Raw genomic sequence first — 20,540 nt, 5'->3', positions numbered from 1 at the left:
GGGATAATCTGGAGAGATGGGGGAGAGATGGCCCGACTTGCATGATGCTACCCAACGTTGGCTTTAGTTTGTAAAATCTCCAGATAGGTACTGGAGTAGTGTAGTGATATTAGAAGACACTCAACGAGGATGGTAATAACAGTGGATATTAAAAGATAGTAGGGTATTATATTAGACTACAAGCTGGGCAAAAGCGAAGCTCCATATTCGTCTCCGGATTACAGGGTCTTATGTTGGACTGACATATTAGCAGTGACATATTAGTAGATATGTACTTGGTAGAGACCTGGTGAGATACAAGTCGCTTCTGCTAGTTTTCGCCATGATGTCTCAGTCTTGCAGTCTCTAGGTCGCTGGATAAGGTGACCACTCCCTTGGATATTTGACAGGTTCGGATGGGCTAGTGACAGAAGGCCCATTTCCAATATCGGCAGACGTGAGCTAATTTCTTCATGGGACATTTCATAATCTTGCTTATGCCATCAATCAGTGCCAATTTCTAACATGGTCAACCCCTTAGACAAGGTCGAGTGACTAATGTTCCATTTCCTATGTAGTCTGGACCTGCCTACTCCGTGGGGGTTGAGAGATTCGTGCAGATGCTGAATGCCGGTCCTGGGATGCTGCAAGGGATGCTGCATTAAACTAAATGTCACAGGAGTGTCTTTTCACTTAATAACTGATTGGATACTATCTATTGATATTAATTGCCTAGGGATGCAGAACATGACAAGGCAGCCGAAACAAAAGAAAATTAAATAGAAATAAAGTAAAATAAAATCTACAACATCTAATCCGTGGATATTATGCACTATATCCTCCTCATTCAATACTCGTAGCTGTGTAAGTGACGCTCATCACAGCTTGCCCACATGCTTTGGTAACACAACCACTGATCGTTTCCCAACTTGCTGGATTCAGTAAGCCTGAAAGTGGACTTGCAAGCACTGACGCCACCTAGGCTTTTCCCCTTGCGCGATGATCACGGCAACTTGCAGGCCATCCACTTCTGGGCCACCGATCGTGTTGATCACTTTGATAGTGGGGGAGGTGAAGATGGGGGAGCAACAGGGCCACAGCGTTTGGGAGGATTTGCCGGTGGATGGCGCCGTGATGCCGGGAGTTGTACAGTAGGAGAGTTGCTGCTGTCGTGCAGATGAGAGGAGCTCATGCGGGCACCGGCACTCGTACGAGTTACTCGTAGTCTGCGACAACAGCAGGCCTTGATAGTCTCAGGCTTATGGCTTCTACTGCTCCGTAGTCTAACGGTTAATATTTGCTAGCCCAATGGATGGGTCGATATTCTGTGGTAAAAAATAACCCCCCATCGCGTAAAAAGATGCCCACTCTGCGAAATTGGAGTGGTAAAGGGTATCAATGCTAGGAAATACGTGCACAGCCTCTCTGAACTACGCTAATGGAAGAGACGGAAGAAAACATCACTTTCTGCTACTAATTCGATGCATGCCAAGAGAAGATGTAAATAAGACACTTGATACGACTTGAGAAACATGATTTCGATAAATGGGGGAGAAACAGACTGCGCCAGCACATAGCCGCAGTCGCGCGCATCCGCCAGCAAAGGCCGAGACAACCCTCGCGCTAATGTTAATGTTGCGAGGCCGCGCTCCGAAGCCCCTGGAAATATATATGGCAACAAACTGACAGGCAGGGGAAACAAGCTTTCCATCAATCTCCGAGATTTGATGCATGGAGGGAATGAATGGCTCTCGATTAAAATAAAAAATAAATCCAAGAAAAAAAGGGAGGAGGGGAAGACAAAACAAGGACTCGCCTGTGGAAAAGACTAGGTGGCAAAGTACGGAGTAGCCAAGGCTGCTGAAATGAAGAGCCCACGGCACCCCGGCACAGGATGCGGCTAAAGCTGTGAACCACTTGGAAAAGTATTGGCAGATTAGTAGTAGGGCCAATAACCAAAAGAGGCGCTCAAATTGGACACAGAATCACGGCCGTCGGTGAAGTTGCCTCCTTGCCATGCTTGCGACGACAAGCGGGCGGCGTATTGTAGCTGCATGCAAGCTGACCACCAACTTTGGGCTCCTTTTTTTTGACAGGAGATGATAAGCATGGCTAGCATAAGTGCACGTCTGGTCCGTGGATGTACTAAATGCGCGAAGAAAGAGAGGGTATACGTAAGTAGATGGATAGAATATGAGTACAACAAGTACGTGCGTGCCGAATGTTATGGCCGTTCTGGGCTGCTTTGCTCGTATAAACGAGGTGCTGGTGGTGGTTTGCCATGTCCGGGGCCTCGTAATATCCGGGCCCTCGACGGGCCTTGCTCCGTATTCCAGGTACGATCGGAGATGGACTGACTCTACTGATATCAAATTTGCACTTCTCCTTAGCAGCCGACGACTGCTAAAAATGGCTTTGTCGATGGTGCCATCCACTCGCCTGCGCATTGTAACCCACTGCTGGGGCGAAAGACTGGCGTAGATGCAGATGCAGATGTAGCTGTGCCTGATGGGAACAGAGTGTATGTATGAACACAGGCCGGTGTGGTGGAAACGGACCCTTATTCTGGTCCCAAGTAGGACAAGTATGTTGTACTCGTAGTTTGAGATATCTCTGCAGCCACGCGTATCGCCTTTTTGCTACAGATACGTTTACATAGGCAATTTGGGGATCGGCATTGTCTCGACCGCAGAGATCGGGTTTGCTGCTGATCATCGCCTCTTGGACGAACCGACGTATCCACTGGGCCGTGTCTTGCGTGCCTGCTGGTATCGAGCCGATTGATGAATGTCTTGGCTCTAAAAAAACAAAAAGGCAAAGTCATTCGTTATGGGTACCTTGTAAAGATGGAAGCGATACTGCAGTCGTATCTATGATGTTGTGCCACGCCACCAAGCCGTTTCTGCCGCTCAATTCAATGCCAATTGATAAGGTGCTGCGACTCGTAGTACAGTAGAATCATTAGTTGCTCTTCCCTTGCGTTTGCTGACGAGTGCTAAATACCAGCCCTTGCATTCGAGATTTTTTATTTCCCGTCCATGTCTCGGCAGGCCATCTGTGCAGAAATCAACGACTGGCGGGACACGCACGCACACCGCTTTGGCTGGCCGGTGTGAATTCCGCCAGACAAAAAAAAAAAAAAAAAAACCAACCCCAAAGAAAATCTTGGAAGAAAAATGACCACTCTGTCGTACTGTACATGCATCAAGGCAAATCTTACTCGTTGCTGCTACTGTGCCCCATAATGCGACTAGCACTGCTACCATCTCAGGTACGCGTGCAGTGGCGCTGCTGAGATTGAACCATCAAATCTGTCGAGCCCCATCTGGCCGTTGTCGAGCCCCCCCTGATGAGGTTGGCCGTCCATGCGAGCCGCGTCTCCCAAGCCCAAATTCGAGCTCGAGCTGCAGCACTGGCCACTTCAGGAGTCCATCATCAATCAGCAGGTATCGAAGCCTTACTCCGTACTGTACAGGCATCGACAGGCATCGGCACGGGCTCAGGCACAGACGCCGCAGCGAAACAGCTCGACCCTCGCCCATTGGCTCTTCCCTGCCCGCGGCACTAGAGCCAGGGGATCTGATGGCGGGCTCCCATCACCTTGTTCCCAATTTAGCAGTCGAGGCGCCGTTAGTGAGCGGCCAGACCTGCGCTAACAGGCGAACGGGGACGCTTTGGAGGTGGTCTGGGCTCGAGCTGCCACGGACGAGAAACACCTGGGCCTGGGTGGGCAGCAATAACATTAGCACGTTTCGTTTCTGTTTCTCGCCCTCTGGTCGCGCTCGAATCTCCTCCATAAACCATCACCAGAGGCCTGCCTTGGCTGGTTGGTTAGCCGGCCTCTTTCTATCTAACTCGCCTTTGCCGTCGTTGATTCTCCCTGGCACCAGCTGGTCAGGCAGTCTGGGACTCATACCTGTCCCGCTCTTGGCTCACGATCCCTTCATCATATCGGAATCGAGCACCAACTTTGAGCTTGCGGATCCTCCAGCTCTCGACCCCGCCATCGTTTCTTTGTTGTATTTGGATGGGGATATTATGGCTGTTGGTTCAATCTAAACGAAGCTCTTGACGGTGTAGATAGCGCCCCTCGACTCTCGAGATCAGCATCATCGCCATTGCTTGCATCTTGAAGCTATCCCGATTTCTGCCAGCTACCTAGTACACAGCCAGAGCCCCTCGATTCCCACAGCGCTGTGCAAAACCCTGATATAGCTTAATCTGGCCTTGCTCTATTCCATATAACGCAGTATCTGCACCACCATGACATCGACTACTCATTTGCCGCCTCTCGACTTCGACGATGGAGGACTTCGTATCGTCCTGCTCCCCGAAGTTGAGACCTTGTCGTCTCCGCTCTCCCCAGATACCCCCCGCGCCAAAGAGCCCCCTTCGAACACTACCCTAAGCTCTGCGCGGTACGGTGAAAGCGACCGACGAGTGGTAGACTCTGAATCTGACGATGACGACCAAGGGGATGTGGACGACAACGAGTCCGACAATGGTTCCGATTCGACACCACCGCCGCCAGCTATTCCCGTTCACCCCATTCCTGCTCTCCAGGATGCCTTTGCCGAGTCGCTACATGAGGTGATGAGTGGCATCGTGGTTGAGAAACCGAAGCTGAGGGCGCTGGACGCTCAGGGCCGTAGAGAAGCTGTGCTTGCGCAAGGCCTAGACGAGCCCGCTTTTGATGCCGAATGGAGGCTTCGGCCGGGGCAGACCCAGCACGAATTGGCCAAGCTTATTGCTCAGATTTCTTTTGGCGTATATCTGATGCTGAACGGCATGGCCAATAACAATACGCAAGTGGTTACAATCCTCCAGGGCCACATTGACGAAGTGGACGAGTTTCTAGAAGTCACAATCGAAGATCTTGATCAGGTGGAACTGGACCTAAAGAAGCGCATTGACCACTTGATGCTTCCCATGTCCAACGTCACAGTGTTTGAGCAGCTACTCGAGGACCGCAAGTTTCGGACAGAGATACTCGAGGGCAATGAAAAGATTGAGCACATTCTGGCCAGAACTAATGTGGCTATGAAGCAGTGGGATGATGACATCGAAGCCGGGCTGCAGACTAGCAACATCTTCATCAACTGGCTGAACGAACAATCTGAAGGTGCCTGGCGAGGGGACCAGCCAGATGTCACTGACATCTTTGATGCCATGAGCGGCAATGCGGAGGGATGGCTCATTGCATTTGAGAAAATCAGCGACAGTACCCATGACATCAACAGCCTCATTATCCGCCTGATGAACATAATATCCGAGATGGAAAAGAAAGCCGGTGAGGCTAGTCGGCGGACTTGGGTAAGTTGTTCCCCCTCTCGTGTTTGTTGGTCTTGATACTTTGTTGGTCTCGATAGCTGATTCAAAGTTCAGGCGAGCATCAAACCATTCTCTGCGCCACCGATGCCCAACGCTGAGGATATCCAACCCCCAAAGCTTGAATTGAAGACTGAACTGAAGACTATACCGCATCATGCACCCTCACAATCTATTACTCAACAGAGTGTTCGAAGCGGCTCTTCAGATAAACGGCCCCCCAGCTCTATCCTTTCGGATGATGCCAGCACTATTGACTTTCCTTTGCCAGGTGGTCTACCTTTGCTTCCACCATTCCGTTCCACTCGGCATACTTCGAACACTTTCGGCATCAACAGCCCAAAGTCAGCTACCACCGCGGCTACTCCTACCCTTGATAGTCCTCAGTACACTCCGCAATCTACCGCGAATACCTTTGGCGTCACCAGCCCTCAATCAATGCACATTCACCTGCGCCAAGACTCGGTTGCGGAAACTGAAGAGAGTGAGCCAGAGACCGAGATGGCTCATAGCGATCATGGGGAAGAGCCGGTGTTCCTTCTCCAGCCCCGGACTTATACGCCGCAGCCCCCTGCGCCCTTACCCTCGCCACTGATCAAAGATGAACTTGGCCACAACGCTCGATCGGAATCTCAGTCGACCCTGCAATCACTCCAATCGGCGCCGTATACTCCGGCAAGCGCCCAGTCCATGACATGGCGAGACAGCGATATTGTGCAGAGAAGGACGTCTCTCCGTGATCGTGTATCCCAAAAAATGATTCCGCCAGGGGACATTCAGATTCCACCAAGATCTCTGAAAGGCATGGAGATGTATGCTCATTCGCCTGGTACTACCACACCTCAGACAATGAGATCTCACCAGTTTGATTCGGCGTACGAGTCTGATGCGGAACGTCATGGCCGCCATCCATCTGGTAGCTCTAGCAATATGGAAATGTCTCCCCCGCAGCTCAATGTCATACCATCACCACGATCGGACCGACAACGGTATCACCCTGTTCACGCATCGCCACATTCGCCACTACAGCAGAGACCGCATACCGCCGTTGGACACGGCCAATCTATGTATATTCAGGGCGGCGGCTCGAATCTGGTACCGCCGCGCCATCTACGCAACAAACAGTCCAACGCCGGCATGAGCACTCTTAGCAAGGTAACGTCCATTAACTACGATGACGGGACGGCACAAAGTGTACGGACTACGAAAACCGTGGACAATAAGCTCAAGAAGAAGAAGAGCGCGTTTGGATGGCTCAAGAAGGCTTTCAGCATGGACGAAGAAGAGCGGGCAGCCTATGAGCAGCGCAAGGCCATGCAGTTTGAACAGAGCTACTACAATGCTGATCCGCCAAAGTTTCTGGACGGAAGGAGGCTTCGGTGAGATGCTCGAAGCGATTTTATTTGAACAACGCATTCTATGTGCTTTATCAGTCCACGGAATTATGAGAGCCTCGATTTAAATCTGCCTTGAAGGAGGAACAGGAAGATGAAGAAGACAACGAGCCGGACTAAGGTCGCAACAGCTACAAGGCAGGGCTGGTGACGACCGCAACAACACATAATACCAACTTTATCATCTTACTCACTACAGAAGGCATATCTCATATGATATTTTTTCAATGGAGTTTTCTATGGGCCGATCATATTGTTATCTTTTTGAAGACAACACTCTTCAACTCCCCCTATACATAAGATCTCACACAGGCTTATCTAGCATACTCTTTTCTTTTACATGTTATTGACGCATATCTCTCTCTTTCGAGATGTGGTAGCGGTTCACGTATCAGCGATCAAGCGATTTCCTATATTTCACTACCTCTGTTTGTATATGTCCTTCCTCTCGTCTTTCCTTTTTGTGTTTTTTTTTTGGTGCGTTACTCTGGGCATTGAATATCATCATATCATGGCGACGGACCTCCATTCTATTTTTTCCTTGTTTTTTTTGCGCTTTGTATACCAAAAACTCTAGCGTGGCACATGTGACATCCTTTTTACAGTCTAGGGGGGGAAGCAGGGCGGCACTTACATTTTGTATGTGGAAAAAAATATTATGAATCTAATGGGAGTCTGATGAGGTCTTTTTGTTTAAGGCTCTTTTCTTTTTGAGATCCAAGCAGTTGCAAAATATGTAAAACGCTGTGATATTTCCTTGTTCTCATCAAGACTTCGATGTACATCTATGTGCTTTCAACGTGTCTAACTACCTATTATGCAAAACCTTTCGACATTGGGGCTTTGAATAAATTCAATTCGGAATATGCAAAAAGAAAACGCCTTTCGTGAGGTCATTGAGTCGTAGGAATGGTGAAGGTAAGTATCACGTTATAGAGTATATCAGGCTGATTCTCCTACGCCGTAGCTCTTCACTCGGCTGAAGAAGAAAGGCTTGTCGTTTTTGAGCTGGAAATCAGCCCAATCATCTGTCAGCTTGTTGTAGCTTCTGAAGCTCCTCCAAACGATCTTGTTGTTGCGGGTGCCCTTGCCCGCGCTTCGAAGCGACAAGTCCATGCGGTACATGTACTTTGCGCTCACACCCTCCGTCTCGACATACAAGTCTGATTCCTGCTCCTTTGGGTCCGTGTTGTCCGGATAGTCCAACGCAGAGGACTGCCGCCAGCGACCTTTGAGGGCCTCGTGCATCATCGAAGAGGGGAGATGGGCGTGGGGAGCCTCGCGGTGCAGCTTCAGCAGCTCAGGAGTGAGATGGTGCACGACATCGGCGGGGGACGTTGTGGTGAGGAGGCTGATGGCGGTACCGTCGCGGAAGAAGCGCAGGTAGCGGTAGTAGGTGACAATGAGGTAAGGGTCTCCGCCCCAGACGGCCTGGTTTGTCGCCTGGCCTGTACGGATGTAATTGACGGTGCTGATGTAGCAGCCGTTGAAGCGTATGCGAGGGCGCGTGCGGAACATGTTCTTCCACGAGGGGTAAACGGCCGTATCGTGGAGGGAAGTCGTTAAAGAGAGGGCATCGGCCAAGCGGCGCTCCTCAACCTCTCTCATGCTGACGAGGAAGCCGTCCTCATCTGCTTCTTCCTGGGCCTCGAGCTGCTCCCATTCGACAGTCTTTTGCCAGTGGCGAGGCATAGAGGTGAAGCCAAACTCGGTCCCGAGGCAGACGCGCCTCCAGATGCGCTGCTCAGTGGCGACAAGGTAGGCAAATCGCTTGCATACAAGACTTAGGCGGGCAAAGTCTCCCACGTCGGCCACGGCGACGTCGCTGAGAATGTGTACGAGCAGCTCATCCGGTAGGTTGGAGATGGGGCAGGGGGGCGGTGGAGTGTTTTCAATGATGGGAGGCGCCCCTTCAATCTTCAACCCCGAGAAGCTGGCGATGAGCTCTTCCAAAGTGAGCGGCTGGGTCTCTTCTTCGGCTGTGGTGGGAGCCGCAGGTTTGTGTGATGCTCTTGGTGGTGCCGTTACTGCTCCTGAGGATGAAGGCGTAGCCTTGGCTGGTGCAAAACCGGCTGGGAAGTGCTTCTCACGATACGACATGTCCACCCGATGATCCAGCTAGGTGGGCAAGGTTAGCATAATCTGCACGCGAATACACTATCCAATTTGATCAGATCTTACTCGATAGGCCTGTCTATACAGCTTCAGACTTTCCCCCATATTGCCCTGCGCCTCCTTCTCCATGGCCTTTTCATAATGATCTAGAGCTGAGACCAGAGGCTTCTCATCGTGTTCGTGTTTGCCGGGGGGATCTGACAGCAGGTGCCCCGAAGAAGAGGGAGGGGGCATGGAATCAAAAGTCGGGCCATGGAGATAGTACTCATCATCTTCAACGGCCGGCAAGTGCTTCTTGGTGATTGTTGGACTTGAAGGGCCTGTCCGCCGTCTTGGTCGTGAAGTGACAGCCAGGGCAGCGGCGGCAGATGAAGATGGAGCATCAGCCTCATGGGCTCTGGACTGCAGGTCGGAGATCCATTGCTGGCGGAAGAATTCCAACTCCGAGTTTGCTTCACGGTCTTCTGAAGACATGGCTGTGGCGGCTGTTGCAATTCAACAAAGAAACGGGTGTCCGATATGGCCGAGCGCGGGGAATTTGCGTGAGAGCTGGGCTTCCGTGCTCTGTTCGTAACAGGTTGATTGCTAATAATGTATGAACGTGCTAATACTAGCGGTATTCGAGTTTACAGAGACATTGATGGTGCTTGTCACAAGGGGAATTGATAATGACTATGAGGCGATGATGAGATGGGATAAAATGAAGAGAATAAAGTAAGAGAGATATGCCAATGCTGTAATATATTTTATTTCTGTTCACGATACTGCATGTACCTGTAGGGAGCTGCTGAAGTCGATATGAGATGAGACATGCAATCATTCGGTCAAGGCAATGCGTCCCTGGAGTGACTCGATCGGCCTGGGCAATCTGGCATAGCGTGCTGCTAGATTACTAAGAGATTGAATCCCTTCGACCAATGTACCCAAGTACCTCATGTTAGACATGTAAAACACGGGACTCTGCAGGAACTGTTATCTAATCGCCGCTTATCAATCGCCACTGTTAGCTATAGCCAATCACAGCGCCGGGTGACATCATCGGCTACTCACGGGTCCAAGATTCATCTCCGGCTGCGGCGTGGAGGCGAGCAAGACGCCGAACAGAAAAAAAAAAATTCAATGGGGCCGGGGCAATTGAAGCGCTGCACTAGCACCGAACTCACTACTGTAAAACACCTAGCCGGCAACCTTCCTCCGCCTAGCAGCATATGTTAGCACAGCTATGACCACTCGATTCCAGGCGATTCTTGTCTCCTTCATCCTCTCGATACATCTATATTCTTATATTACGCTCAGTCTGCATTGATACCGATATCCATACGCGCATCGCATCGTCTGCTGACGCCCGTATTTACCGCTCTGCGCAAGGCCCGACATCCGTCGACTCTCACTGAGCTGGTCCGAGCATCTCCGAGATATTGGCTGCCACTACCAGGCCGCTCAATTCGTGACAGGCCGAGGGCTCGGCTCCTCGCTCACGTCCCCCGCCTCCGACGGCCGGCATGGGATCCTTTTCTACGTCTGTTGTCCACAGCTCAAACAGCCAAAACTACGACAGGATAGACGGGAACCAAGCCGTCATGTCTGGCGGAGATGGAAGCGATGGCATTCCCGACATCACGGCCGGCCAGAAGATGGTGTCGGCCATGTCGGGGAGCTTGTTGACGTCGCTGCTGGGTGAGCAAACAATCCTTTTCGTTCTGGTGCACTAACTGGAACATGTGCTAATCTCATTTGTCTTTGCAGTGACTCCGTTAGACGTCGTCCGCGTGAGGTTGCAATCGCAATCATCAACGATTGCCGCCCCGACTGTCGATTTCTCCAGGCTTATGCGAACAACCACCAGCCTTACCCCCGTGCAAACAGCTGAACTTGGCGTCACGGCTTGTTGCCGTGAAGTCTTCTTCGCAGGTGGCTCGATAGACTACTGCCTCGCTGTCCCGAGGATCGAAGGCATCACTGCGCCGAGCAGCGCCGCCGCCGCCGACTGTGCGGTTCAAGAAACCCAGAAGAAGACATATCACTCGACGATTGACGGTCTGCGCAAGATTGCTCGCAATGAGGGATTCACAACGCTATGGAGAGGCCTCTCACCCACCCTCGTCATGACGATTCCCGCCAACATCATCTACTTCACCGGCTACGATTGGCTGCGGTTTAACCCTGTCAGCCCATTTTCTGGCTTCTCGACGGATTACGCGCCTCTTCTTGCCGGATCCATGGCTCGACTTCTTGCGGCGACGGCTGTTAGCCCTATCGAGCTCATCCGTACTCGTATGCAGGCTGCTTCTGGCGCGTCGACGACAAACCATCTGGTTGAGACTTTCAACGGAATCCGGTCGATGGTCGCCGTCCATGGTTACACTTCGCTATGGAGGGGGTTGACGCTTACTCTGTGGCGAGATGTGCCATTTTCTGGTCTCTACTGGTGGGGATATGAGTCAATCCGATCTAGAATATCGGACATTCGAGAAGAGCGCCGAGGCAGGCCGTTGACCCGGGACACAATTGATGGGCTCAAGCGCACGACGGCGCGGCGTCGATCTCAGAGTCGGGAGAACCATACTGAAACTTTTGTCGATAGTTTTGCCGCCGGAGCTACCTCTGGCGCTCTTGCATCGATAATTACTATGCCGTTTGACGTGGGCAAGACACGTACACAGATCTACCACGATGCACCACGCCGCGGCGCTGGAGGTGCGCTGGCGCCTGAGGAACAGAATATGATGCGATTGTTATTGCACATTTTCAAGACAGAGGGATTCCCTGGTCTGTGGCGAGGTTGGATCCCGCGTACCTTGAAGGTAGCACCGGCCTGTGCCATCATGATCAGCAGTTACGAAGTTGGCAAGCGAGCATTCCGAAGCGTCAATGAGCGCTCTAGAGATGAAGGCTTTTCTAGCGAGGACTGAAGAGGAGGTTGAAACAAAGATGAAAATAAAATACTTGGGTTTTGGCTTTGGCTTTGGCTTTGGGGCGGAATCTTCAACAATCTGCAGAGTCGGCGTTTTGCTGCTTTATACGGAGTTTGATAAAAAGGGACGAAGCTGTGAGACGGCCCGTCCCCCGTGGCATTTTGCTTTTTCCGAGCTGGGTTTGGCGACACTCCTATTCTTGTTGGGCGACGATTTGAACTACCTAGTTAGACTTAAAACTGCGTGTGTACGATATGTTTAGCGGAAGATGGCTATGATAATAATCCATAACAATATAATTCACGTCTCCTAGAGTTGTGGTGGTGGTGAATGTGAACTCTCTGATATTGTCGGTGGTGAGGAATATTTAGTTAACGAGGCTGCATCCTTAGCGCAACTACCAAGGTACATGAAAGTAGAAAAAAGAAAGTTTGCAGAGCAACATATTGAAACTTTGGGTTCAGCGGGAATCTTTTAATAACTTGAAGAATTGCAATCTAGATCTGGATTTGGAGTAAAGTAAGCGATTGGCAGTCTTATCGATATTGGCGGAACTATTCCGAGCTGTCTCTCATCCAAAATCTAAGACACACAAAACTCAGTCAACTCACTCGTCTTATACAACCAAAAACAATGTACACCCTCACCAACATCGACCAGCACCACTTCTCCGGCCCAGAAGACGTCTACGTGCTCGAGGCGCACCGAACGGCCTCGGGGCTCGCCACTGTAGCCTCCGATCAGACGCTGTCGCTCTTCAACCCGGCCCGGCTCGGGACGGGGCCTGTGGCGAGGCTCAGGACGGAGCACGGCAACGTGACGACGCTGCGGGTGTTTGACGCGGGGACTTCGGTGGTTTGCACGGCTGGAGAGAATGGAAGTGTGGGAGTGTGGGATCTGAGGCAGGGGGCAAAGGTTGCGCAGTTTGCTGGTGAGTTTTGAGTGAGACTGATGAGGATGTGAGCCTGAGGATGAGATGGACGAGGAATGCGGATGAGCCAAGGCGAAGAAGACGTGAGAAAAAAAGGAAACATGTTTTTGCTAACCATTATGATGAAAGCAGCCGGCCAAGCATCCATCCTGTCCATGGCTTGCAGTGCGAGCACACAAACCATCGCCGTGGGCACCGAACTTGAGAACCACGCAGCTACAATACACCTCTGGTAAGACAAAATACCGCCGTCTTACAGCCTCCCCATTCACCATATTCATCCTCTAACAAATCCTCTCTCCTCCAAAAAAGGGACGTCCGCTCCAACCCCTCCCCAAAGGCAACCTACTCCGAAGTCCACAGCGACGATGTCACCTCCCTGGCCTTCCACCCGTCCCAACCAACGATGCTCGTCTCGGGCTCGACCGACGGCCTCGTCAGCGTCCACGACACCACCATCCTCGACGAGGACGAGCTCACCGTCCAGACGCTCAACCACAACGCCTCCATTCATGATGCTGCTTTTCTCAACAGCACGGAGCTCTTCGCTCTGTCCCACGACGAGATGTTTGCGCTGTACGATGTTGCTGATGAGCGCGAGACGGGGGATGCCGCGCAGGATTTTGGGGACTTGAGAAAGGTTCTGGGTTGTCAGTATGTGGCGAATGTTACGACAAAGGTAGATGGCAGCGGTGCGATTCTGGGTGCAGGAGCTCAAGAGTATGTTATTTTTCTATCTCCCTATCTCTTTATGTAAATCTCACACTTTGATGCTTACAAAACCCCCCCCAACAGCAAGGAAAACTTTGAGCTCGTCTTCCTAGCCAAGGCAGCGGATGGTTCTTGGGCTCTGGATCTCGCCAACAAGGTCGTCTTGCCGGGGGCTCACGGCAGCGAGATTGTGCGATCCTTCTGCTTCTTTGATGATGAGCAGGTTGTGTTTACGACGGGAGAGGATGGAAACGTCAAGGCGTGGAGAGCGGGTTAAACTTGGGATATTTAGACGAGATATTACAAAAGGTTTCTTTTTCGTTTGGCATTGGGTTGAGGGTGTTTCATTTTGATTCATTATATTATAGTAGAGGTTCCTATTTGATGGGTGTTTAGACACCTCAAGTAGCCTATTCCCCTTTTCTTTTCTAGCATCAACAATATATCCAGTGTGAGACACACAAGCCAGATATGTCATGCCATTACTCCAGCTTGAAGATCCTCAGAGACCTAGTCGCCACTGCATTGCATAATACAGTAATCAATCACGTTGATTTGACCTCCTGGAGTCGTATCCGAACCATTCCTCCGTAGCTGCTTTTGTTCAATGCCGGCATATTCCTTAGATCTGGCTTCGAGGTGACAGACAGAGGAGAGAGTTTGGTTCGGGTCCACCGTTGCCGATTCGTCCCCCCTTAGGCGAGTATGGAGAGTAAATTAAGGCCATGAGAAGGCGTTGATGTCGCCCATTAGATGCTTCCTCCTGCAGCTCCCTTTAGACCCTAGCTTCAGCCAAACTTGTCATGCTTGTTCTTCACTTTAATCTCCAGCAACCGCTCATGATAGTCGCCCTCCCGCTTGGCCCTCTTGAGCATCCGCACCTCGTCCTCGTCCAACCTCCGCCCCGCCGCCTCCTCCAGCTCGCGCCGGCTTATCTTTGACTTTTCGCGCTCCTCCTTGGACGTCCGGAGGCGGGGCTTGAAGCGGGCCTGCATGCGGATGCGCAGCGTCGTGTTGAAGGTGATGGCGTCGGCGTCGCCACGGACCTCGGCCGGCGGCGCATTCGGCTTGGACGATGTCGAAGGTTTGATCGTGAGTAAAGTGTCACGAAGGGTCTGGAGCTGGAAGGTTCCCGGCGTGTCTGCCGTGGCGATGATGTTGAATGATTCCAGGGGGGAGACGGCTTCTGAGGTGGCCGAGAGCAAGCCAATCTTGTCGCAGGCGAGATATCTGTATTGTGTACCTTGGTTAGTACCACGTTGGGAGGGCATAGTAGGTAGCATCTAGAGATTCGATGTATTGCATTGTATTCGTACATACCTTCCGTGATGCCCCTTGAAGCGAAAGTTTTCCGTGCCGGCAACGCGGTTCGCTACCCAAACCTGCCTGACATCATGAGGCTCCGCGCTCGTCGGGTTATTATCGACGATATTCTCAATCGGCAGCGCAAACACCTTTCCGCTCGGGTCGCAGGCGAGGGCCGACGGCTTGTCCGTGGGCAGGACAATCATGACGGGTCCGACGACGTCGCTGACGGCATCGGCAGACACCCAGCTGTCGTCGTTGGGCTGGTCCTCGTCATTGTTGTCGCGGTCCCTGTCGGTCTTGACCAGCTTCTGCTGCCTGCTGCTGCTAGACTCGCCGGGCTGCTCGTCGTCTTCGGCGCGATCCGCAGCGGCGCGCTTCCGCTTCTTGGTTTTTTTGTCGCCCTTGAAGGTCAGCGGCTTGACCATGGCGATGGTGCGGCCAATGGGAACAATGGGGAAGCGATGCGATGCGGGTTGCGTCGGGGCTGTGAGAATTGGAAGGGCGTGCGACCCGGACGAGATGCGCCGTATTGATTATTGCCTGGACGGACTCGGTAGCAATACGCGGGAAGAGCCTTGAAGCCTTGAGCTTGTGAAGAGCTATTACTCACTGTAACATGACCTGTAGTTCCAGTAGACTAATACTGCAACTCGTACTTGGAGAGGTCGGGGGCCGGCGAGCTCCATCCGCAGCTGGGGCCGTTACGTAAGCCGCCTGCTGGGAGCTCGAGCTTCCTCTGCACTTTGGCGGTTCTTTTGGCTCGTTCTGCTCTTGTTTGGCGCACTCTAATTGTCTAGTCCATGCCTCGGGACCCTCTCATTTGTCTTGCGATTTTGCTTGCCCCTCCCCCACCCAAAATAAGTCGAGAAACCGGCACAAAAAAAAGTACATGTAAATGCTCTGGTAATTCGCTGGACCGTGGAGGAGCGGAAATGGAGCCGGTGGTGGCGGGCCTTTGGGGGCGAGGATCAAGGACGACGTTTTCCCTTTTCTTAGCGACAGCCCCCCTCGTACGACCCGAAGGATCAAGATCGATCCTTTTCTTCCGCATCTTATATTTTCTTGCCATCTTGATCACTTGCCCAGGCATTCCTCTGGTCAGCAGCTGACATCTGCCGTATCATCGCTCGTATCGTATCGTCTCAACATGGCGCCCCTGGCTCAGGCTGTGACTGTGTCTCTCAAGGACCTGCAGAATGGTATGAGATCCCAGCATGTCCATCTACTTGTTACTGCCTACTCGGTATAAGTTGTCCGTCCCAGCCATACATAGCCATGAGACGGAATGGAATGGAATGGATGGAATCAAAGCCCACTCATCCACTCACACTTGCACAAGCCCGCATTGTCATTCACACTCTTACTCACTCTCTTACTCTTACTCTTACTCACACTCGCACTAATTCTACATGAACACACACTGTCGTTGTTCCCCTGGCTTACACACCAACTACAGGAGACGTCTCCTTTGAGACTCTGCAGCAGGCCTTTGGCCCTGACTCCCTCGGTATCCTAGTGGTCAAGGACGTTCCACAAGAGTTCGCCCAGCTGCGCCATGTCGCCCTATCATATGGATCCTATTTGGGAAACTTGCCCAAAGAGGAACTGGGTAAGTGCTTGTCTGCCTTTTCTTCTTCTTTGCTTTCAAGCCACCGATGATGGATGGAGGGAGGGTTGTGGGAGGGTAGCCCAGGCACCTGTTTTCCTATTTTCCAATGACACGAGCAGCGGAGCGCTTACCATCGCTTTTACAGACAAGTTGGAAAACGCCAAAGCAAAGTATCTCACCGGCTGGTCGCTAGGCAAGGAGACTCTCAAGAATGGCCAGGCCGACACCTTCAAGGGATCCTACTACGCCAACTGTGCCTTTTACGTGAATCCCAGCCTGGAATGTGCTGAGCCAACGGCCGAGTTCTCACCGGAGACGTTCCCAGAGTACCTGTCGCCAAACGTCTGGCCCGCCGAGAACGTGCTTCCCGGCATGAAGCCGGCAGTGACGACTCTCTGCCGCCTCATCATCGACGTTGCCGTGCTGGTGGCGCGCGCTTGTGACCGCTTTGCCGAGCAGGAGATCCAGGGGTACCCCAAGGGCTACCTGGAGCACGTCGTCAGCACGTCCAACACCACCAAGGCGAGGCTGCTGCACTACTTCCCCCAGGGTGCGTCTGAGGCGGCGTCGACTGCGGCAGAGGGCGACGAGGACGACTGGTGCGGCACCCATCTCGACCATGGCTGCTTGACGGGACTCACGTCTGCCATGTTCATCGACGAGAAGGAGGTCAACCCGGCGGTGCCAACAGCGGACTTGACAAGCCTCAACGGCGCCTCGCTGCCTCCTCTAGAGGAGCTGCCTGCCTCACCCGACGCTGCGGCTGGTCTCTACATCAAGTCTCGAACGGGCGAGACAGTGCAGGTCAAGATCCCTCGTGACTGCATCGCGTTCCAGACGGGCGAGGCTCTGGAACGCATCACGGCCGGCAAGTTCAAGGCGGTGCCTCACTTTGTGAGGGGGGTGAGGGCCAGCGTGAGCGATGGGAGGGTAGCGAGGAACACGCTGGCCGTGTTTACGCAGCCCAACCTTGGCGAGGAGGTTGACATTGAACAGCACTTGACGTTTGGCGAGTTTGCCAGAGGTGTTGTGACGAAGAACACTGTGTCTTAGGCTGAACCCTTGGACTTAGAACATATAGTAAATAGCTGAAATACGATGTGACTGTGACGGGGGATGCTGCCTTGGCTGAAGGCAGATGGCCCTCTGGCACAAATCTCGCTGCCAATGACAAACACTCCATGTGCCCACCCATATGAGTGAGTAGGCAAGTAGGTTACCAAGTTGTTGTTTCAGCCTAGATTTTGGTCGAGCTGTTGTGCTGCACCCGTCGCTCCGATTGTTTCTGCGGTTGATATTGTCTGCTGTCCCAAGGGCAGGCCAAAGGCGTCAAAGACAATATTCGGCCAACCCGTGTCCGCCTCACCGGCTACACACAGTCACAGTCACCGTTGTGTTGCCCACAGCAGCTGCAGCCCCCCTGCAGGCACAGCATCGCACTTCCTGCAGGTATGACTGCACGTTCCCGCCGCGCCGGAGAGCCGCAGCGTACAGTAATCCAATAACCTCGTCTTCCCACTTTGTTTCTTGTTGGGCCTCGTGGCAATGCCGGAAGAGACTATGGGCAACCACGTGGTGGGGAGACATGGGGAGTCAAAACATTACAGGTCAAGTAGCATTTTCTTTGCTGGGAGGATAATAATGGGCGAGCCATGTCATGTCATTCCAACCGATGGGTGCCTAAGGCTGGATCGAGGCAAAGGCAACGAAACGTACAGCCAGCCTCGTTCGGCCCCCATGCACATTTTGCGTCGACCAAGCAAAAGACGTCATTCCAAGTTCAATAGCCTGGGGAGTGCCGGGAGCTAGAGTCCCGATGCGGGCTAGTCGTGGCCCTGCTTCTCCCTTCAACCTCACCTGAACAGCCATGAAAAGCAGAAGAATCGTATCATACCTGGGCATGCGTGCGTTCTTTTCCCCACCGGCGACTGACGGGAACGAGCGGGCGGGGCGCGGGCATGTTCAGCTGGCCGTGGCCCATGGCGCAAGGCAAGGCCAGGCCAGGCAAGGCCAGGCGAGGCAAGGATGAGGCCGCTCGTTCGCTGCCTCAGCTTCGGTGAGAGACGAGCACTTGTTCTGTTTGTTCTTAGAGGGGGAGCCAATTCCAGCCGCGCGGAACCGGGATGGGCGAATGGGCGATGCGAGGGCCGATGCATATACGGGTATGCGAGGCCAACGGGAACGACCAACGATCAACGACCAACGAGAGACGGGAAGACGCAGCCGCGGATCGGGAAGCGGAAGCTTAGAAGTGGATTCGTTCCGTTTGCTCATGTTGTCTGCCTGGAATTGTAGGGCGATTGGGATTGGGATTGGGATGATGATTTCTCACCTCAATCCATCACGTGGAGAGAGAAAAGAGAGGGTTAGTCAGTTACTCAAACAGTCACCTGCTCACCTGATGAGGAATTGTAAAAGCGTAGACGCCAAAAAAACAGGGCATTGCAGTGAGAGTGTACGAGTAAGTAAGAGAGAGCGTAAGAGAAACCCCATGGATACGAACGATGTGAAGGGATTCGTTCGCTTGGCATTGATCTCGAAAACCCCGCGCCGCAAGACCCGGGGGTCAGCAAATCTGTCACTTGTCGCCCTCACTCTCCGTCATTCTGTCTCTGGCTTGTACCGGACGAGTTCTTACCGGGCTGACAGACGAGACGGCCCAGCTGGGTGAGCGAGGGAGGACCAGGCCAAAAAAAGAAACGAACGGGAGAGACAGAGACAGTCAATGCATGGCATACAGGAAAACACGGCCCAGATTGGGTTATTACGGGTTACAGTTGGTTGCAAGCACAAGCACAGGGGCACCTCGCCTGTTGTCCTTCACTAGAACCAACAGTCCAGCGTCTCACAGCAGCTACCAGCCCTACCCTCCCTCCCTACCCTCCCTCCCGCTGGCTAGTATAGCACTGCTAGGCCCAACGCGGAACAACCCCTGCTGTCGATTTCGATATATTGCTGCTAGCGTTGATGGTAGCCGCAGTAAGAAGCGAATAATGCTCGAGAGAGCCAAAGCCAGATGCAGATGCATCATTTCATGCGGCCGCCCGCCCCCGCGACCGCCCGCTGTAAACGGCTCCGGGCATATCCTGGCTCTCTCTTGTCTTATCTTGTGTTCGGCATCTGATTCTCACTCTCAATCTCACTCTTACATGTATTCTCGCTCCACCAGGCGGTATAAGCGCTTCGCTGTGCTACATCGTACTCCTACTACCTACTATGGAAGCTACATAACCCAGCCAGCCGGAAAACGGAAACAAGAAGAGAGCGGGAATATGAGAAATGCCATCATAGAGGGGCAAATACGACCCGGAGCACAGAGAGCACAGTCCCCTTGTGATTGGGGCTGAGGGCCGGGGGTGGTTGGAAAGCCTGCAACCCTGCATTTTGGGAAGCGGCTGATGGGGGATGACGCTCGTTTTTTCTCATGGTGGGGGGTGACACAGGACAAAAAAAAAAGATGGTCAAGTTGCCCGAAGTGAAACAAGGTGAATGCGAGTGGCCGATTGGATTGGCCAGATGCTGCTTCGTGGTTGGCTTTGATACGAGTTGACCGATCGTTCTATGGGACTGGACGATGATTTTGGGAACCAGTCGGAGAGAAGAGGGAGGGGGCGTGTGGATTGGTCTCTTGCTCGCATAACGAGAAAAAATAAGAAGAAGAGAGCAAAAAAGATGCCTCGACACAAAAACGCCCGTCGATACATTCTCGTCGTTTGCCCTACTAACCGAGTATATCTGCTATTTTCAAGGATGAAAGGATAACACACTGCCACCACCGATTCAACATGCCTTAGTACACAACAAGGCAAACTACCGCCGTAATATGATGGCATTTGCTCACTTTCAGTCACATCTTCCTCAAGTCATTCGTGTCATTCATGTCATAAATGCGGAAAAGTAAAAAAAGCGGAATGCGAGGCCAAGACGCGAAACTGAGACATTTGGCAGCCAGAAAAAGAATGTCTCAGGCCCGGATTTCTTTTTATGGCAACACGGGCAAGACATTCTAGAACTCCCGGCGTTACACGGGTGGGACAGCGATGACAATTGATGACTGCAAATCTTTTGCTTTCTGACTTACAGTACAGCACGAGCCTCGTCTGCCCGTTTGTATGGGGTGGCTTGGGGTTGCATCTACGTAGGTATCCATGTTATGCTGTGTTTTCTTTGTGTTGTTCCATTGAACATTATACGGTTGGTTGTTACATGCAAAGTAGAAAAACCGAAAGAAAAAGAAAAGGAAAGAAAAA

General features: G+C 52.3%; 6 protein-coding genes across 6 annotated transcripts; 4 read left to right on the top strand and 2 right to left on the bottom strand.

Annotated features, from left to right (window-relative positions):
- Positions 1–4,140: 4,140 nt before the first annotated feature.
- On the top strand, positions 4,141–6,866 carry V8C40DRAFT_14838 (uncharacterized protein). The gene is made up of 2 exons (XM_083211275.1): positions 4,141–5,292; positions 5,365–6,866. Exons 1-2 carry the CDS (start codon positions 4,243–4,245, stop codon positions 6,688–6,690), a joined length of 2,376 nt encoding a protein of 791 aa, XP_083079415.1. The 5' UTR covers positions 4,141–4,242; the 3' UTR covers positions 6,691–6,866.
- A 387-nt stretch (positions 6,867–7,253) lies between these two features.
- V8C40DRAFT_230718 (SCF ubiquitin ligase complex subunit HRT3) lies at positions 7,254–9,499 on the bottom strand. Its single transcript, XM_083212778.1, has 2 exons — positions 8,883–9,499; positions 7,254–8,819 (listed from the first exon to the last, which is right to left on the bottom strand). The coding sequence occupies exons 1-2, from the start codon at positions 9,288–9,290 to the stop codon at positions 7,644–7,646; spliced, it is 1,584 nt and encodes a 527-aa protein (XP_083079414.1). The 5' UTR covers positions 9,291–9,499; the 3' UTR covers positions 7,254–7,643.
- An 897-nt stretch (positions 9,500–10,396) lies between these two features.
- V8C40DRAFT_260718 (mitochondrial carrier domain-containing protein) lies at positions 10,397–11,728 on the top strand (the record flags this gene model as incomplete). Its single annotated transcript, XM_083219175.1, has 2 exons — positions 10,397–10,493; positions 10,563–11,728. 2 exons carry the CDS (start codon positions 10,397–10,399, stop codon positions 11,726–11,728), a joined length of 1,263 nt encoding a protein of 420 aa, XP_083079413.1.
- Positions 11,729–12,160: 432 nt separating this feature from the next.
- Positions 12,161–13,831, top strand: V8C40DRAFT_230714 (WD40-repeat-containing domain protein). Its single transcript, XM_083212777.1, has 4 exons — positions 12,161–12,662; positions 12,795–12,894; positions 12,975–13,382; positions 13,458–13,831. The coding sequence occupies exons 1-4, from the start codon at positions 12,365–12,367 to the stop codon at positions 13,648–13,650; spliced, it is 999 nt and encodes a 332-aa protein (XP_083079412.1). The 5' UTR covers positions 12,161–12,364; the 3' UTR covers positions 13,651–13,831.
- A 175-nt stretch (positions 13,832–14,006) lies between these two features.
- Positions 14,007–15,428, bottom strand: V8C40DRAFT_14761 (FRG1-like family-domain-containing protein). Its single transcript, XM_083211267.1, has 2 exons — positions 14,694–15,428; positions 14,007–14,603 (listed from the first exon to the last, which is right to left on the bottom strand). Exons 1-2 carry the CDS (start codon positions 15,104–15,106, stop codon positions 14,162–14,164), a joined length of 855 nt encoding a protein of 284 aa, XP_083079411.1. The 5' UTR covers positions 15,107–15,428; the 3' UTR covers positions 14,007–14,161.
- A 31-nt stretch (positions 15,429–15,459) lies between these two features.
- V8C40DRAFT_230710 (uncharacterized protein) lies at positions 15,460–17,621 on the top strand. Its single transcript, XM_083212776.1, has 3 exons — positions 15,460–15,880; positions 16,138–16,290; positions 16,436–17,621. Exons 1-3 carry the CDS (start codon positions 15,829–15,831, stop codon positions 17,341–17,343), a joined length of 1,113 nt encoding a protein of 370 aa, XP_083079410.1. The 5' UTR covers positions 15,460–15,828; the 3' UTR covers positions 17,344–17,621.
- The last annotated feature ends 2,919 nt before the right edge of the window (positions 17,622–20,540 follow it).

The sequence above is a fragment of the Trichoderma camerunense genome (assembly GCF_050948025.1).
Source record: "Trichoderma camerunense strain CBS 138272 chromosome Unknown V8C40scaffold_1, whole genome shotgun sequence".
Taxonomy (NCBI): domain Eukaryota; kingdom Fungi; phylum Ascomycota; class Sordariomycetes; order Hypocreales; family Hypocreaceae; genus Trichoderma; species Trichoderma camerunense.
Note: the sequence above shows the minus strand (reverse complement) of the source record. Positions and strands in the feature narration are given on the sequence as shown.